General features: G+C 36.4%; 1 protein-coding gene and 1 non-coding gene across 2 annotated transcripts; one reads left to right on the top strand and one right to left on the bottom strand.

Annotated features, from left to right (window-relative positions):
• Positions 1-9,372: 9,372 nt before the first annotated feature.
• On the top strand, positions 9,373-12,866 carry LOC146733612 (uncharacterized). The gene is made up of 7 exons (XM_085491479.1): positions 9,373-9,472; positions 10,446-10,494; positions 10,690-10,780; positions 11,195-11,380; positions 11,635-11,770; positions 12,243-12,360; positions 12,749-12,866. The coding sequence occupies exons 1-7, from the start codon at positions 9,373-9,375 to the stop codon at positions 12,864-12,866; spliced, it is 798 nt and encodes a 265-aa protein (XP_085347605.1).
• Positions 12,867-15,705: 2,839 nt separating this feature from the next.
• LOC144357551 (U4 spliceosomal RNA) lies at positions 15,706-15,847 on the bottom strand. The gene has a single exon (XR_013421669.1). It is a non-coding gene; the product is annotated as a U4 spliceosomal RNA (small nuclear RNA).
• Positions 15,848-20,695: the final 4,848 nt, after the last annotated feature.

Genomic DNA, 20,695 nt, shown 5'->3' with positions numbered 1-20,695 from the left:
TCCCCACTCCCCATTGACATACCCACCCAAGCAACCAACTTACTTTAAAAAAAAAACAGTTCTGTGCAATAAAATCTGCTAACCAATGACAAATTCAATTCAGATTTGTCTTCAATAAATATTCTCTTCATCGTCACGAGGTAAGACAAATGACAAACAATGAATTTGTCATAGTACATAAGTCATCACACACAGAAAAAGGTAAATTAAAAATTAATTTTGTTTGGTTTTTTTGGATGTAAAATATACTTAACTCTTATACATGAAATTGACTGGGCCAATCACATACTGATACATCATAGATGCACCATAGATATTTCTAAAGTTTATGGTTGTATGTGAAACCTTATCTAGTGCATGTAATGGTCATTTTTTTAATTGTTTTCTGTAATGGAAAAATATGCAAGGTACAGTGGTTACCATGTAGTGGTATGCCTTGTGTTAGTGAAGGTAATTCCTGTTTGCAAAGTGACTAAACTACTTGGTTATTGGATATGAAAAACATTATACAGTATTTTCCAGCCTGGCTAAAACAACTGTTTGTTGTCCATGATTGTTTTATGAAATGCATTGGCCAAGATATATGTTTTACAGGATGATGTATTGTACATGTAAAACAGCTCACCTCACAAATCAGACTTCCATGTAGCAAGGCTTGGATAGTTTTGCTATGTTTTATTTATTTAGACACAGAAATTATTGACAAGTTTTAATATGGCTTTATTGTTTTTACAAATGCAGAGCACATGTACTCATGATCTAAACAGATACCAAAAACTGATAGTATACAAGTTTCTTTGAAATCAAAATCAAAACATTTCATTTTTAGTCCATTAAAGAAGAGTCTCCCTACTTCATTTGCGGTTGCTGTATTCGATCGTTTCAGACAGTTATAAAATTTCCTGTCACAGGAACAGTGGGACATTCTCCATAGCAATGGGTTTGTCATGTAGTAGCGATATTCAAATGGTTTTATACTTGGACGACAGTGATCATGTGCTCTGCAACATTCATCTGCTTCCCATTCTGTTCCTGGAAGATAGAACCAGCCATGATTGGTCAGTTATAACCATGTGATACGACCATATTTAAAAAGTTTATTTGCATACTACTCTTTCCTACATGCACATTGCAATTATAGGTCCATGGAAATCGAAACCTGTTGTGTTTGTATCTTAAATTTCCATGGTGATATTGCAATCCAAGTTCAGAAATAATAACTGGTCTTGATACTGAGAGGAATTTGGGCTCATCTGCAATGGCTTGAAACATTGGTAATCCTTAGCTCATATCGCCTGACCTTGACCCTAACACCTGGTATAGGATTATCAATCATTACCCAATCTCATTAAAATCTTATGTATTGTACGATGTGTATTTTATTTTATATATTTATTTTACTTTCACTATTTTTTTAATTATTTTGTTTGTTTTTTATGTTTTTTGTTACATACTTGTGATATGATATGTTGGCTTTCGACATTACCAAAATTCTTAACAAACTGCCAGCAAAAAATTAATAAAATAAAATAAAATAAAATAAAAAAAAATGTATAATAAAAATAAATAATTAAACACAAATTTGAAAAAAAAGCCCAAACTAGGATCTTATTTTAATCAGATTGAATCACTACCCTGAACCAATCAAAACTTTCCAAACAACTCTGTAATTTGTCTGACAATTTGTCATTTATTTTACTATGCTCAGTTATACTTACTTTGTCACCGTTCAGTATAGAGAGTATCAAAAACTCGAGAGAGAAATTCAATTTCAAAATCAAATCATTTGATTTTTGCTGCAGATGTTTGATCAGCGTCTTTGATGCATTACTCAAGATATCGCATTGAACAGAAAATAACCTGTTGATACTTTATATATCAAATTGTGGTAATGTAAGTTAGACTTTACTATGTAACATTTCAAATTGTCCCCAGGTGGAATTGGTTGTTAAAAGGTTATGCAAATGAGGTGCTAATGAAACAAATGGTTGGGCTTGGTTCCTAAATAAAGAATCACCATGGTGGGTTGAGTAGTAATTAGTTACTGTCAGTTAAAAGTCTTCTTAGTGATTTTAGACTAACAGTATGTAAGTATAAAACACTTAAAGTGGGGTAGTCGTCACCTGCGCATGCGTCAGATGGCCATAGCGTGTCATTGTTTACAAACAAGCATCAACCCATGAGCCTTTGCGTTATTAGCATGAGTTGTTATCATCACTTGGAACTCAATTCCCGCTCGCGTGCACAGGTGACGACCCTCCCGCTTTAACAAATGAGTTATACTTTGTTGCCATGTGGTGGCGCTATATAGCATACTTACCTAGTTTACTGTAAATATCACCTGCTATATTATCAACTCCACACCACAGTGTACCTGGATAGATTCCATTAAGTATAGTCTTAGCTGTGTTTTGTGAGTTGTCCTGAGGTGTCGTATTAATGGACTCCTTAACTCTGCAATGTAAATTAATGTTATTCTATTGCAAACTAACTTTCCCACAAAAGATTTTTTTCTAAATTCATTTAAATCTGGTTACAATAAATGCATACTTTTGAGCAATTTATGAATTTTCATTTTGTTGTTCTGATCAAAGATAAACTCTAAAGTTATTGTATGAAAGAAGGTGATTTGAAACCATTAATACCATTAATGTCAAGAGATTGATGGCTTAGAGGGCCTACGAGCTGTTGGCCCTGCTTGAATGCTGCACACTGAGGTAAGGTGTGGTTTCATGACCCACAGAAAAATTTATCACCATCAATGTTTGTCATATTGAATGGTTTTAGATTTGATTATTTTTACAGTCATCAAAAACTCCAATCTGATTAAAATCTGATGTAGTGTACGGGCTTGAATTATTTTGGCTATAAACTTAATTAAACTTTAATTTTATTTTATTATTTTACTTTGATTTTGATTTTGTGATTTTTTTAATTCTGTCCTACATACACAAAAATCAAAGTAAAATAATAAAATAAAATAAAACAGCAGTAATAACAAAAGTAATAACAAATAAAATTAAAATAAGTTTATAGCCAAAATAATTAAAGGCCGTACACTACATCGGATTTTAATCAGATTGCAAAAACCCAAGGCTTGTAGGCTTGCAGCTAGGCCAGCATGATTTTAAAACTTCTTAGCCCAACTGTGAAGTTCTCGTTTCAGACTCAAAGGTTTGAACACTGTTACAAGCAAGTGCACAGTATTCTATTGTACTCATAAGTTGTAAATGATTGAACAAATAGAACCACACAATAACACAAGAAAAACAACCATATCATTATAAACTCACTTAGCAAGAAAATATTTATTCTGCTTTCTGCTGTTCATCTTAAAGCGGGGGAGTCGTCACCTGCGCATGCGTCAGATGGCAATAGCTTGGGACTCAATTCCTGCGCATGTGCAAGTGACGACCCTCTCGCTTTAAAACTTTGGTCAATTTTTTTGGTATATAGCCTATTCACGAAATATCACTAATTGCTTAAAAATTTGCTTTCCTTTTTGTAAATTTGAGAGGTACCATCCCCTGTACCAACATAAACACTTTCAAATTGTAAATGAGTATTAAATGAAAAATTAACTGTAGATTTAAACACTCACTGAGTTAGGCGGCTTTGTTTATCTTTGAAGGTCAGTTACCTGTGTGTAGATATGTTTGTCCATTGAAATAAGGCCCTCCAGTATACTCTAAATAAAATGCGCAGGTATCTACTTTCAATATATCATATTTTATGTTTTTAGCTTGTTCTGAGAGTGATATTTTCCATTTGCAAAGTTGGAATGTAACTTCGAGACTTTCATGAAACTATTTATATACTTTACACTGCAGTAGTCTTGATAACGTAAATGTAATAGCTATAGGCTGAGTACTGATATTCGGATATAAATGTACATATTAAATAAAACTAAACAACATCACTACCGGCAAAAATGTGATATGTGATATTGTTGAATAATAACATTTGGATAAAATTGATGAACATTAATTAAACGAAACAATACTCACCTCACTTTCTCTTCTACTTTGCGTTCTATGCCGGGTTCTTCGTTAGACATACTAGTATTTGAAACCAAGGTTTGTGCGACCTCTTCTTCAGAATCTTCCAAATATGTGACTTTCTGGCACACTGATAGCAACTCTTGCATCTCAGTCGTTGTGTTCACAAACTGTAAGTTTGAACTTTTCATGAAACCTGTCTTTACCAGGATACTTAGCCAATTTATTTTTGCGGACGCGTCTACGCCATTCAAAATTTCACAACTCACAAGTTTCGTTTCCCTGGAGTCAGACTTCAGCAATGCCTTGACCAGTTTGCTACCGTCTGTTATTTGATAGATGGTGAAGTTGCTACCGCACTCGAATCCAGGCAATTTGTTCAGATATGCGACGACTTCTTTTTTTTCGTCGGACGGATACTGACGAAAAAACTTCATGGTTACAACAAGATACGCGAAAAAGAGGAAGCTCTTCTTTAATGAGAAAACACACATCGGCATTGTGTTAGTCTATCGGACACGCAGATCGCGATACTTTATTCTGTAAAAACATCAGTATATGCGTATGATAACATCTTGTAGTCACTGCCTATCGCCTTGGTCGTCGAAGGAGCGTCATTGTGCGCGTGCGCGTTTATCCGCATCGCGTCGGGACGCTATGGTTCATTCAATGTGTTCGAACTATCCTCGTGCGGGTTAAAAATGTACTCGTATTATTTAATGATTTAAAACTCATTTACCTCATTTTAATAACTTTTTCCATGACAGATAATTGAAATATAATTGATATTAATGCATTATTTGTCATACACGCATTATCTAATGTGATTTGTATTTATTTTATATGTATGCGTGCGAACGAGGCAATAAACAATGCATGGTTATCATGACGATATGACGCGCATCTTCGAGTTATGGAACACTTCACTTCGCTTGTTTCTCCAACACAACAAGGCGTGTTTTGAGTTTTTCGAAAGAAAACGTTTTTGAAATTACTGAAAACTGCTATAAAAGACGAACAAGTGTCACCATGCGTGTACCAGAGCACATCACACCGGCAGAGGCGAAACTGAGAAGACAACTTGGCTGGATTGATCTGCGGACTGCAATAGCAGCCAAGACGATGGACGACATCGAAACACGAATCGAGCGGCTTCAGAAACAATACGAGAAGCGAGAAGAGGATCTTAAAGACATTGAAGCAAAGAGAAAGGAGAGGCGAGACCAGATGGATAGAATCGAAAAGTCATTGAATGAACTGACAGAAATGCGAAAGGAGTTGGCGGGAGAATCGAACACAAAGGAAACATCAAACACGTGCAAATCATCCGTAGATGGAGACAACGAATTGCTGAATAAGACTGAACACAGTGTCAAAGACGATGAGCAGTGCAATAAAATTGAAAACCGTATACAATTAGAAGAGTTTGCTTGAACGGATGCCGTTCACTTAATATGTATGGGATGAAATGAAGCATGTGTCAAATATTTACACTCTAGATAATAAACCAATTTACATTTTCCAATCAAACAATAATGGTTTTGCTTGATATGTTCACTGTGTCAAAGAAGTGTGTTCCCATCCCCAATGTCATGTTGTCGTGTCAAGTGAGCAATGGTATAAGCTTAGTATAAACGCCATCAGAGTGTTTAAAAACTATCTTTTAACAACAGGTAGAAAAAATATATGTTTGTCCCCTTGACCCCTGCCTTTGGAAGAGGAAAACATACGTACCTGTTTTAATACTAGTATGCTGTAATAAAGTGTACCAACGCGATTTAAGGCAAAATATCTCAATCGGGAATACAAAACAATATCTCAATCGGGATTACAAAACAATATCTCAATCGGGATTACAAAACAATATCTCAATCGGGATTACAAAACAATATCTCAATCGGGAATAAAAAACAATATCTCAATCGGGAATACAAAACAATATCTCAATCGGGATTACAAAACAATATCTCAATCGGGATTACAAAACAATATCTAAATCGGGATTACAAAACAATATCTCAATCGGGAATACAAAACAGTATCTCGATCGGGAATACAAAACAATATCTCAATCGGGAATACAAAACAATATCTCGATCGGGAATACAAAACAATATCTCGATCGGGAATACAAAACAATATCTCAATCGGGAATACAAAACAATATCTCGATCGGAAATACAAAACAATATCTCAATCGGGAATACAAAACAATATCTCAATCGGGAATACAAAACAGTATCTCGATCGGGAATACAAAACAGTATCTCGATCGGGAATACAAAACAATATCTCAATCGGGAATACAAAACAGTATCTCGATCTGGAATACAAAACAATATCTCGATCGGGAATACAAAACAATATCTCGATCGGAAATACAAAACAATATCTCGATCGGGAATACAAAACAATATCTCAATCGGGAATACAAAACAGTATCTCGATCGGGAATACAAAACAGTATCTCGATCGGGAATACAAAACAATATCTCAATCGGGAATACAAAACAATATCTCAATCGGGAATACAAAACAATATCTCGATCGGAAATACAAAACAATATCTCGATCGGGAATACAAATCAATATCTCAATCGGGAATACAAAACAGTATCTCGATCGGGAATACAAAACAGTATCTCGATCGGGAATACAAAACAGTATCTCGATCGGGAATACAAAACAATATCTCAATCGGGAATACAAAACAGTATCTCGATCGGGAATACAAAACAATATCTCAATCGGGAATACAAAACAGTATCTCGATCAGGAATACAAAACAATATCTCAATCGGGAATACAAAACAGTATCTCGATCGGGAATACAAAACAGTATCTCGATCGGGAATACAAAACAGTATCTCGATCGGGAATACAAAACAGTATCTCAATCGGGAATACAAAACAGTATCTCAATCGGGAATACAAAACAGTATCTCAATCGGGAATACAAAACAATATCTCAATCAGGAATACAAAACAGTATCTCGATCGGGAATACAAAACAATATCTCAATCGGGAATACAAAACAGTATCTCAATCGGGAATACAAAACAGTATCTCGATCGGGAATACAAAACAATATCTCAATCGGGAATACAAAATAGTATCTCGATCTGGAATACAAAACAATATCTCAATCGGGAATACAAAACAATATCTCGATCGGAAATACAAAACAATATCTCGATCGGGAATACAAATCAATATCTCAATCGGGAATACAAAACAGTATCTCGATCGGGAATACAAAACAGTATCTCGATCGGGAATACAAAACAGTATCTCGATCGGGAATACAAAACAATATCTCAATCGGGAATACAAAACAGTATCTCGATCGGGAATACAAAACAGTATCTCGATCGGGAATACAAAACAATATCTCAATCGGGAATACAAAACAGTATCTCTATCGGGAATACAAAACAGTATCTCGATCGGGAATACAAAACAGTATCTCAATCGGGAATACAAAACAATATCTCAATTGGGAATACAAAACAGTATCTCGATCGGGAATACAAAACAGTATCTCGATCTGGATATGCTTATATCACAATCGAGATATATATTCCGTTCGGCAGATAGTCCTGAGTCACTGGAATACCAAAAACGCACAGAAAGATATAGTAGTAATACAAACCATGATGTTAAAGAAATTATGTTAAATAAAGATAATGATTCATAATTTTAATGTTTATTTTGGCTACGTACCAAGATTGTTCACTTTTTTTCGTTACATTTCAAAATATTTATTTGACAACTATAAGACAGTAAGCTTTGTGACTTGTGGAAAACCGCTGCAAAGGAACCACTTTCGGATGAAACAAGTAAATAACTTTGAATATACGGCGTGGTAATTATTATGTTAAATAAACACAGGTTCCATAGGAGCGCATAAAAACGAACGCCTTTGGCCGGTGGTGAGTTTCAAATGCTATCACTAATTCTTAAACAATAGGGGGCGCTATAACTAGTGTGTCCTAGGTGCGACATCTACCACATACCTACATCCTATCACTGTAAACGCAACGTTCCTGTCCGTAGCTGTGCCTGTCTTATAATACGCCATGTTTTCAAACAAGGCTTCACTGAGTTTATTCCTTATGATTTCCGTCTACTGTAGATCATGTAAGTAGGCTCAACTGATAAGACAGTGACCCGTAAATGTTTAATGTACAAATGTACTATAGTCACGCGTGATGTGGCGCGTGTTAATATCAGTAACATGTATATGTTTGTTTCGGAAATGTACCCGCTCGGTTTAGACAACAAAGACACTTGTCTAGAGTGTATACTGTACTAACACTGTATGAAAGTATGTAACTCTGCAAGTAAGCGGTAACTAGTTCCCGGGGCTACTTCACGCATAACTGACATTTGAAAATCCAGGGATGGTCTTAATAATTTTAACAGGTTGTTAAAGATGTAAGCTAGATACCAAAAAAAAAACAAAAACATGCCAAGTGTTGCTGGAAAAGTTTTGACACATTCAAGAACTACTAAATGTGCAGGACACCGCGAAAAATATACACTGGTCAGACTTTTCCAAGCCACCTCATTATTTCCATTGTTTGACCCCTTAATTTGTGAAAGTGATTGTACGTCATCAAGGCTTGATATGGGCACGCTTCGCTATCTCTTATTGAGTTACAACAGATTGGTGGTAGCATGTCTGTAGTTACTTGGTCATATCTAGACTACAAAGTAGATGAAGAAAACCAAAACACGATCGTCTAGCATATAGCGCTACGAACACCGTGTGCAATTCACAGGCTATTCGCGTGACTGAGAATTTTTTTTTTAGAAAAATACAACAGTGTTTCAATAGGCCATTAGACAAACATTGGTATATGCACTGCGGTATTCACCTATATCATGGAGCTAGCCCATGCCAATATCTAAGCTTTCAGGTGATAGATTGTAAAAGTAAATTGCTTAGTAACTTTTATACAATTTCTGAGTCGCAGATCAATGTTTCTTTTTGCTACTGTTTCTTGTAATCATTATGTTTGCGTATAACAACATGGAACACAAATAAAGGTTGTTATTTCGCAAGCAGATACCGATATTAAATATCTACTCTTCTAAACATGGTACTAGCTATCATGTTACGTGAATGTTCTATCTAATATATCGTAGCCGCTACATAGAATTCATTGTAGAGTGCACGGTCTTGGGTTGTATTCCAATTCTTGGGAACATTTGAGACAATCACCTACCTGTTCCACAGATGTTTTGTTGTACAGTCTATTGTGTAAGACCATAAATCTTCAGACTGTATACTAGTATTATGTTTTGTGGCACCCTTTCAAAGAAGCTATAATTGGTCGCTCGTTGCCATAGTCGGTGCCTTGTGCCGGCATGCACGTCCTAACAACCGCCTTTTCAACAAAGTTTTATGTTTACGCCATTCTTGACAATGTGGTAGTGTGTATAGTGTTTTTTTTATCTGTCAGGACATGTAAGTCTAGATAAACTTACATTCAAACAAGCCAAAAACTCACGAAAAAACATTTATTTTAGAATTCGATATTATCTATATGACATGACAACCAGCTTGACAGAAAAAGATTTTTTTTTTCTCATGAATACAGTCAAATATATTCAACTTTCTGTTTCATCAGCATTCTTTAGCTCGCACTGGCGGATCCAGAAATTCGGTAGAGGGCGCGCTCCTATTGACGTCGCCAAAGTAGACCTCCGGTGGGCTGGGCTTGTCAACTGATTTGTAATTTTTCTGCGGGCTGAAGGAGGGGCGCCTCTCCCTAAATCCGCACGTGGCATGCCTGACACTATAGTGGAACAATGTCATGGCATACTCGTATATTTGAAATTATCATCCTGCATTTCAGTTTAACTGAAGAACTGCCGAAGAACTATCTCAGACAAATACAAATTGTAAATATTAATTAATATTGAAACCCAACAGTAACGACATTATGCTGTCCCGTGAATGATTTCCATTGATTTTAAGATAACTGAATGATGAGCGTTAATTACTATTTGTCTAGGGTCAGGTCGACCGTTGTGTGCGCTCAAAAAAGCTTCCTGTATGAGTTTCTAAATTCGAACCCAGCTATGGTCCTTTCTTTTTAACGAAGCTAAACTTGGAGTATTTTGTCAAAGTCAAAACAGTTACATGACCGATACAAAAGTCTTAAGCGTTTATATCTGGATAATTACACTTTATTAAACGCCTTGGAACATGACATGATTTCAGTAAGACGGAGGGTTCTGGTTGGCTGGGTATTCTACTCGATAATTCCAGTATTTCCGTGAATCTCCTACATTAACTTGCTTATTATATACATATAAAAATGCATTGCAAGTAGCGTTGTTGGTTGGATTAGCGTGTTTTTGTAATTAAAGTGACTATCAGAATTATTTTACATATACATGTTGAAACCAATTATATGTGATACTTTCTTTCACAGCTGTGAGCAATTGTCCCAGTGAATGCACGGCGTCTGGAGTCACGATCAGGTAACCAATACACTCCGTAACAGTTCACTTCTCCCTGTTCCACTAGTGTTGTTGTGTAGTGCAACATACCAACATCACACGGAAATGTTTTGTCTGGTCTTTACTAAGTTTGCCGGTGATGGCGCTATGAACAACATTCCAACTTGGAACATATGTGTGATACTATGAATTTTACCGGTTTACCGTGTTTTCCAGTTACACAGAGTCCAGTGCTGATTTGATAAATCCAGAACGAGGCTATTACGTCCAGTTAACCGGGACAACCAGCAGTTTCAATCAGCTGAGTGTAAGTCTGTAAACACATAGTACTGTAAAATACTTTATTTTACCTGGAATTAATTTTCTAAAAAGGCTTTTTGAATGTTTTGTGTAAAATTTATTTTCACCGATTTTTGATTAGTTGAATGTGTAATATAGGAAAAAATATTCGTTGGATTTTATTTTTCACTGAAGCACCCCTTCAGCGAAAATAAATTCCATATAAAGTATTCTACAGTATACCAATAGTTTCCTAATGATGGTGTAATTACAAGATTTCTCCACCGTTTTCGGATGCGAAGAATGGTTTTGTCAAAATCCGAATTGAACACGGAAACTGTAACGTCACGTGATGTGTTATTTGCATTCACAAAAGTTCATCCTGAACCTCGCATCTCGCCTCTCTTTTTTGCATTAATTTTTTATTTTTTTTATTTTATAGGTTTCTGAACTGAAAAGTGTTCGAAGCAATAATGGTATCGACTTAGTGCTGCGTCTTTATGTTTTAGACAATTTCGTTTCAGCGGAGTTAAGTGAATCATTCTTAGCGCAGATCAGCGCTGATTTCACTGCACTGAGAACTGCCGGGTTTAAGGCGATAATACGGTTTTGCTACACCGTCGATTATGTAAGTCTAACAACGTTATGCAGCATGCAGTTCCAACCAAGTGAAAAATAACAAATAATGTTGTTTTGGTTCGGTCCCGTAATGAAATACCGAGCACAAATCACATAGTGTGTTATATGTTGCCATAATGTGTTCGTATAATACAATACTAATCATACTCTCAGCTATTCTGACTTTGGTGCTTTCATGGCGATCCCACCATCTTCTACCGAATAGTACATTTCGTATTAAATGCGCGTTTTGTTTTCACGCAGACGAATGGACAGTCAGCTCCATACGGGGATGCCGATAAACCAACCATTTTGAACCAAATTCAACAATTATCACCAGTTCTGAAAGATAATAGTGACGTCATCGCCGCGGTCCAGACTGGTTTCATAGGAATATGGGGTATGATTACACTTTTGGACACAGTAACATTTTGCTGCCCCGATCTTTAGTTCATGATTGAGCAAATTCGTTCGCTTCACAGCGACTTTGAGTACTTTGGTCAACACAAACCAAAATGTATACAATTCAAATATTTTCAGGGCGTCATGAGCAAAGATTAGATATCTTATAAGATAGAATTTGCGGAGATATTTTTTATTTTTTTACGGCATAGTACGTAATCAAAATGAAGTTACTCCAAACTATCTAAACGTGTTCCCCTATTAATCCTTCTTTGAAGATGGTCTACGTCGTCAATATGATATTTATGTAACATTGTACAAACAGCACTTTTCATGAAAATGAGCACTGTAACCCCACTTTTACCGTATTTTGCAGATTAATAGACCGCCATTCCTGTCTAAACCGGAGTTTTGTTTTGTCCCCTACCCCGTCCATTTCAGTCATATTCATGTAAAGCGATTTTATTTAGGTGAGTGGTACTATACAACACATTTCGGTGACCCGGACAATGGCGCTCCAACCAAGCAGCAATGGGATGACAGACGAAAGGTGGTAGAATCATTGCTACAGGCGCTGCCCACCACAAGGTAAGTACACGTAGACGTAGACTGGCCAGCTAGCCGTGGCAATATTACTGTTTTATAATTTATTCGTTACCATTTATCTTATCACCCCCGGGGGTACGTCAATAGGCCATGGTGTCTAAATATATATTTGCAAACAATAACTTCAATGTAATGCCATATGTTTGTAATTATCACCCTACACTTCAGTTTACAAATGGAATATCTGAGACTAGTGTTTCATTCTTAGACATGTGGATCATCATACAGGATGACCTCCTAACTACGTGACATTATATTTTTTATATAAAAATTTTATTAAAATAATTTCGCAATTTTGACCAGTGTTATTGTGTTGTTGATTTTAGTATCTTGTGGATAAATATGGTACTTCACATTATTACTCTTTCAGAATCATTCAACTACGAACACCAAATCAAAAGATTGTAATTACTGGTCGGACCATTGGTTCTCCTCTCACAAAGAATGAAGCTCACACTGGATCAAATGTGTCGAGAATAGGTATTTAAAACTCAGACTGTCCGAGTTTAAACACATCGCTGTTGTGATAGTTCGTCAATACTTAGTAAAACGAATGATACCGGTGATCGGGTTTGTTTCTTTATTTTCAGGACATCACAATGACTGTTTTTTGGCTAGTGACACGGACTACGGCACGTACATCGATGAAACACAAACCGAATATCCATATTTAGAAGAGGAGACATTGTATACTCTCATGGGCGGCGAGACGTGTAATCCAAACCCACCAAGGTAGAACCCGGATGTTCATTTGCATTAGCCTCGTATGGTCCATACCTCAGACCACTTTAGTGGTCTGAGCTCAGACTAAGTACTTCAGACCACCGTCCCTCAACACAGGTGTTGATGGACGGTGTTTAGACATAATAGCAACGGTCAGAATATTCATATATTCTGGGAAAATTCAAAATAATGAGAAATACTACTATAAAGTAGCTCATTATATATTTATCAATCTGGTAGACGAAAGTGGGAGATAATATCAAATGCTGTAACCCACTTAAAAATGGCCGACTTGAACAGAAACAACGACGATCGAAAGGTCAAAACCAACAGATTTCACTTGAATCTAGAATGATATTACAAAAACCCACGTAGCAGGTAAATGCGAGTGCGTTCGGAAATCTTTGATTTAACGCGTGTCATTAAACTACCAGCAAGGTCTGCCAAGGCACGCATCCCACAGGCGCAGACCCCAATACACACCTAAAACAATAGGCGTTGCTAGTCCGTCTATAGTAGTCTGAGGCCATACACAAAACCGAGCCACCCTTTGGCTTAAATAAACTGTCTTCTTGTTGTTTCGCAATTCAATACAAATTACCGAGATTGTGACAGTGAATCTTCACTTATGAATATTGACAAAAAAAATAACTGAATAAAACCAATTTAGGATTTTTTTGCAGGCATCCGGTACTGTTGGTATATAGGATGTACCATGCTAATATAAATTAGTTCAAAATAAACACTTTGAATGGAAATAGCGAATCTCTGAAATCGATGAGCATGTTAGCTACATTTGCCTTGTTAAATTCATTTTATTTAAAAAAGCTTGACAAAAAAGGTTCATAAGAATAATGTGATTATACGTCGAAAACCAGAAAATTATATTGAGAATGCAGTAGACTGAAGGTTAATGCTATTGCAATTGCATAGCGCATTTCTTTGAAAGTTATATATTTTTATAAAGCTTATTTTTCAAATAATATAAAATAAATATTTTAACAAAAAATGGAACCATTTAATCACGTGATCACAGTGGAAATATAGAGGTGATAGTTCCGAAGAAACCGAAATAAGGCAACAACTTGAAAAATGATATTCGCGGTACTTAGAAAAGGTTTGAATTCAATTCCCCGGTTCGACCACTGTTGTGTGACCTAGATTTTGACCTCATAACACTTTTTAAAAACATCGTCAACGTTTTTTTTAATTATGATACCTCAAAGAGGAGAGTGGTGTCGTATTTTGTTAAGTCAAAGTGGTAGGCAAACTATCTTCGCCAGATTTCATGAGCAGCTATCAGAGAATACCTATGTCAAAAATCAGTCGAGTCGAGATCAACTCTCTATACTATCCCCAAATACCGATGTTTTCTTATGCGTGAAAAATAAAAACAACAACATAAAACACACTGTATCTCAAATTTACTGTGTATTACCCTCTTAAACCATCGCTACAATTGTTTTTCTAGTTCAATGCATGTTTCGTATATTTGTATAAGAGAAAGTGAAAAAAAAGTAAATTTTATATTTTCAAAGAAAAAGACTCCACTACATCCTTAACGGTAGACTGGCAAAATCTTGACTTCATTTTAGTTTTACAAAAATAATTAATTAATTGCTTTTAGTTTTCGGGCTAAATTGACAAATACTTATATTTTTTCTTTTTTTTTCAAAAAGGAAGTCCTGACTTTGCCAGTCTACCTTAAAGCACGGTGGTCGTCGTGCAACGCGTGTTCGAATTACATGTAAATAAATAATGTATTTTACACGCGTTGTATACGTCGTTATGAGTCCCATATCGAACAGGACACGGTACGACGACTGTCACCCTTTAACGGTTGCCATGTGGGGTCTGATGGCGTTCGGCCGGCGAGGGCGCCACTCACGTCTACATGTCAGGCTACCTGAAAAAGACAGACACCCTGATGTTAGTATTCGATGTGTGCAGTTCAAGTGCACCAAATTTTAAGTTTTATAAGTTTTGTGTTTTTCTGGTTAAATTGTACTGTATCCATAATAGGCAGGTGTGGAATTTAAAGGCACAATTTGTAAATACCCGGGTAATATAATGTAATGTTACTTACGGGAGTTCAAATTTATACGCGAGCATACCCGACCTCCGAATCGGGGACAAGCGGTATTTTATAGTTAGTGGTTCATTGAATTGCAGCTGCTATCACGAGAACAAATTTAGTGCGCAAATTTGTATATTTTAGGTGAAAAAAAAAATTGAAGTTTGCTCTTCTGGGTACCATAGTTCGGATAGACACATTTGGGTCTATGTAGCTTAAGGCGGGATTCGCCACCTGCGCATGCGTCAGAAGGCCATAACGTGTCATTGTTTTCAAACAAGCGTCTACCCACGTGCCTTTGCGTTTGTTGTTATTATCGCTTGGAACTCAATTCCCGCGCGTCCCGCTTTAAAGCATACACAGAAATGTACGAGCTTTGATTGCGGTAACCCGGCTTTTTATACATACATCATAGCTTTTTGAAAAAAAAAGAAGAAAAAAAAACGACTTTATGTGAGCATGATACATTCAATATGATAAGAAGTTACTAAAATAAAAAGTTTAGTTTCTAATATTTATTTTAAAATGAACCTCCGGAGAGGTTAGCAAAAATTGCATCGACCGACGGTATTTCACGTCGTTTCGTGCGGGGTATTGGTAAAAGTTTTCAACTAGCAATAATCGCGCCTCGGTTGGACCTCATTGGCTACGATATCGCCTCTGCGCAAAGATACTCATCGATCGTTAATACTGCCTATCACATTCAAAGCACGCATATCTCTGTGTACGGTTTATAAACCACATACAATACAATTAATTATCAAAAATAATACAATTATACTGTGTATGCAGAATAAAAACATTGTTATATTGAATAAATTAATATTTCTCGATATTTATATTCACAAAATTATACTTTCCTAATACTGCTATCTAAAATATCTACTGAGTGGTCAAATCTAGCTATGGCTCTAGTTTCATTGTTATGCAAATTATTCTTAACATAACAGACAGTATGGTCCTGGAACAGAATGTTTTTTAATTGTTGTTATCAGATCATCTTGTGCAACCGCACAGCAAGAAATGGAGTTATTCCACTGGTCTTATTTAAATACAGAGTACCACGAAGACGTCATAAATGGATGGAAAGACGAAGGATGTTATGAAAAAACTCGTCTGAACTTGGGATATCGATTCGTCTTGGAGAGCGCCACCATACCATCTACTGCCAGGACTCAAAGTGATGTATGTATGGAGATTCGTGTCAAGAACGTAGGTTGGGCGACGCCATTCAACCCGAGGGATGTTGCGATAATTTTGAGAGGATCTGACGGAAGGTACTACTCATACTGATGATATGCAAATTAATCACTCATCCGCAATGAGAAATATGTGTACCTTTAATATTCTGAGTGACATCTGAAAACGAATAAGAGCGGAGAAAGCGCTCTCAATAAAGCAGTTTTGTGTAATTTAACAATTTTATTTTTCGTTTCAAGTTTGCAAGCAGCTTATTTACCGGACATCGACCTTAGAACGTGGTACCCGTCATCCTCTGCGTATTCCATTCATGCATCTATTTACATATCTAATGACGTGTTACCTGGTTCGTATGAGGTAGGTCCCAGTCACCATGATTACACTATGGTGTTGCTAAATGCTGAAATGGGCTGTCCGCATTATTTGGGAAATTTCGAAACCCGGATCGAAAACGCAGTCGCCACACATTGTTTTAACTTAACTTTTTTTTTTTTAATTTAGAAAGTCGAAATTGACCCTGTCATTACATTTCTAAATATGTCATGTACTCTTCACTATACAGGTGTTGCTATGGTTACCCGATCCTGAATCTTGCCTCAGTAAGAATCCTGACTACAGTATCTTATTGGCCAACGCCGATGTACCTGAAACGAACACAGGATTTAATCGTCTGCTACTTTCTATGACGGTAAGTTACTGCCTGCAACCTTAAATCAGAGATTACGACAAGTTCACGTGTTTTCATTCTGCTTATCAATTATGTCATACTGATTTAAATAATCCTAAATAAGATGCATGTAATAAAAAAATGTCGAAATAATAGAAAATATATATAGTGAAAAATAAACTCGGATGGTCGAGATGTTTATCTCGTAATTGTAATACAACAGTGACGGATCTAGGTAGTGGGGATCCGGACCCCCTCGTTGAAAAATTTATTCAATTTGTTTTTGTATAATATAAACAAATCATTAACTTAGTCTAGCGATTTTAAAGTTTGAACCCCCCCCCCAATAAAAAAATCCTGTATCCGCCCCTGTACTAGGAGCATTGGGGCATTATAGTTTGTGTTGTACTGAGGCAGATATTTTCGTTATTACACTATCATACCCTACACAGGTAGAGTGTGGGACTGAATCGACCACGTCAAACTGTCCCGAATTTGAAGAACTCATTGATTATACATCAACTACCACGCTGAGATGCTTCGCGGGGTGTGACGGTAATATTTTATTTTATTCAATCATAGTGACACGCAGGTGATGAATTGATATCATGCTCTTACAATGCTTATCAAAAGTGAGAATTTGCTGTAACCAGTTGCATTCAAAGCAGACTTAAGAAGGGACAGTTATTAAAGCATCTCATGTAAACAATGTTATTTGAACTTGAACACTATTTAATCAACTGTAGTAAACAACTTACAATTCAAACTCTTGAATCAGCTATTCCTCCGGTGTTTTTTGTTCTCAATTTCATTTGATTGGTTTTACTCACCAAGGAAGATATGGACAATTTTCTTTAGGGTTTCAATAAAGCTCTGCTCTACTCTATTCTGATTCTCATTTTATATATAGTAATCATATAGTTGCGTCAACGTCCTGGGTATTACATATTTGGTAGCAATGTCCAACAGACTAAATCTCAGATTTGAAATGTTCGTTTCACCACTAGACATACCTGATATACCAACCGATGATGAGGAGTGTCTTGAAATCGAGAATGGGTCTTTTGAGACGAATGCAGGTGGTACAGGTAAAGGATAAACAATCCAAAACACGTTGATTTCTCAAGTCTGTACGCATTGTGTAAAAAAATAAGTGTTTGAAAAGTTCGAAATGAGTAATTATATAATACATCAATGTTTAACTTATTTTTTGCATATGCAATGTTTGCTAACATAATTTCCTAACATTGATACTTGTACAGCTATCGGGTGGAATGTTTTCGGTAATGGTTATGACGTTACGGACGAACAAAGTCACAGTGGAAGCTGGTCAATTAAAGTAATTGCACCAGGAACCAACACAGGCGCAGGCGCACAACAGACTATGACTATGGAGAGTGGGTATGTACGTTTGTAGTTATATCGTGGTACATTCAACATGTATGTGAGAATATGACAACCGAAGATATGACAGAATAGACGTTAGTGATTTTGTACCGTGACGTACTGACTTGTATGACCGGGCTGTAGAAACAGTTGTTATGTCCGCTTGTCAAGCTTTTGAGGAATACTGGATGTAATTCTAGAGCAGTTAAAGAACGAGTTACGCGTCATAGAGCGATTGGCGCATAATCTACTAACTGCAAACAAGGCGATACACGGGAGCATGGTAAATAAATTAGGATTGTACTAATATGTAGGGATAGTTATAATAATATATGGCTGAGATATATATATATATATGTATATATATATTTATATTAGTATTATTTTGCATATAGAGTGCGTACAGTGAAGGCGTATGTGTTCAGTAAAGCTGTTGATGTGCCAGGAAATGCAGATGATCAGTCTTATAGCATTTATTGTGACGTCACAGTAAGTACAACTGCAGTGTTCTATATTGAACCAAGACTGCAAAACTGACAGAAAATTAATTAAATAATTACCATTCCTGTTTACAATTAAATGAATACTCACTTACAGTGTTTTCCATATTTATGCTGGTTTATTTACAATACCATTGTGCTCAGACTTCAAGTTGTACTGTTGCGTCTTCTTGATAAATATTAAAATCTCACAATTGGGTCGACCAATTGTATAGGTGAACAATTACACACTTAAGTGGTGTGAGAACTGTGCACATTAAAGGGCGGCAGTCGTCGTACCGTGTCCTGTTCGATATAGAACTCATAGCGACGTATACAACGCGTGTAAAATACATTGTTTATTTACATGAAATTCGAACACGCGCTGCGCGACGACCACCGCGCTTTAACGTTTCCGTCATTAAGTGTTGACTATCGGGATAAGGTGTTGCTGCAATTTTGTTTTGCTTCCTCAGATGTATGTAGTTTATTTTTACATAAAGATATTCTAGCCCCGCTGCATTATATTATTAATTGTTTCCGCGAAATATCTCCCCCTCGAAGTAATTGTCGAGCCATTTAAAACGTATCTTAACAAAACGATCGAAATCGAACATACATGCAGAGCTACCTACGTTTTGCATTGCAGCTGGGAGATGGTAGCAACATATGGGGTCTTGCAACCGCTTTTAACACCGGAAGCCATGACTGGGAGGAGCAAAGCGTTGTCATAGAAACTGAGAAGGATATTGACTCTATCTCCTTTTATGTTCTGTATCGTTATAAAGAAACTGGCTTTGTATATTTTGACGACTTCCGAGTTACTGTTGGCGAAGAATGTCAATCTGGTAGGTTGGCATAACAGTTCACAACACATCACAAATATGACAGTTGTTGAGATGCATGTAGTCCCGTCTAAGACCAAAAGATTTGATGCTTATGCTTAGCTTTCCCAACAGCTCCTGAGTTCAGATCAAAAAATGATTATGTGTTTCTGACTGGCCAAACGTTTTAAATGAATTATGCTATAACAAATTCATTAATAATTGTCTACACACAGCCGCATCTCACGCTCATTTCATTGATTATATTTTATATAGAGTGATTCAAGCCGTCATACTGTATAACTTTTATTTTATGGAACTCCAGCAAGGTGTTCATATTGTTATTTCAGTTGTTACTACAGTGTCGACTGTAACACAGCAAAGGCCATGCGCGGATGATGGTACTAATGTAGTCGCATCTAGACTTGGATTCATTCTGGTAGCTCTACTATCACACATGGCATATCTGACGTTGCTGTAGGTGAGTAGTACATGTATTGTGTGGATAAGACTGTGATTCCAAAATATGGAATATTCTGTCACCAAAATGTACAAAATATATATTACAAAATGCGACAATTTTATAAATTTTGAATGTCTTTTCCATGCAGTCAATAATCAGCAGGCGTGATGGCATTCGCATACTACTGATAAAGGCCAGGACCCAAACCACTGGTTATATTGAATAATTACCGAGGACTACGATACCTGCTACTTTTTTTCTATTTGATCAGTCCCTATTGTTTCGATGTAGAATTTGTTCTGAATTTTTGTATTCCAGAATTGTAGTGGAACTGTCGTTTACACTTTAAACATATTCATAATTACGTCATTTTAATCGGAAGAGGGAGATGTGATTGGTTATAATACTGACCATTTGGTACCGCCTTCTATTCAATCATACGCGTATGGCCAATTGAAATTTACACGGCGACGTCAAAATGCGAACATTTATATGTTATTG

This window comes from Saccoglossus kowalevskii, chromosome 16 (assembly GCF_978046115.1).
Source record: "Saccoglossus kowalevskii chromosome 16, keSacKowa6.1, whole genome shotgun sequence".
Taxonomy (NCBI): Eukaryota; Metazoa; Hemichordata; class Enteropneusta; family Harrimaniidae; genus Saccoglossus; species Saccoglossus kowalevskii.
The sequence above is the reverse complement of the archived record's forward strand: the minus strand, read 5'-3'. Positions and strand labels throughout refer to the sequence as shown.

Excerpts from the sequence above, each read along its gene's own strand:
- LOC146733612 (XM_085491479.1), top strand. The coding sequence starts at position 9,373 with ATGCACGTCCTAACAACCGCCTTTTCAACAAAGTTTTATGTTTACGCC. Across the intron at positions 11,771-12,242 it reads TGGTTTCATAGGAATATGGG|GTGAGTGGTACTATACAACA; the intron begins GTATGATTACAC and ends GATTTTATTTAG. Across the intron at positions 12,361-12,748 it reads CAGGCGCTGCCCACCACAAG|AATCATTCAACTACGAACAC; the intron begins GTAAGTACACGT and ends TTACTCTTTCAG.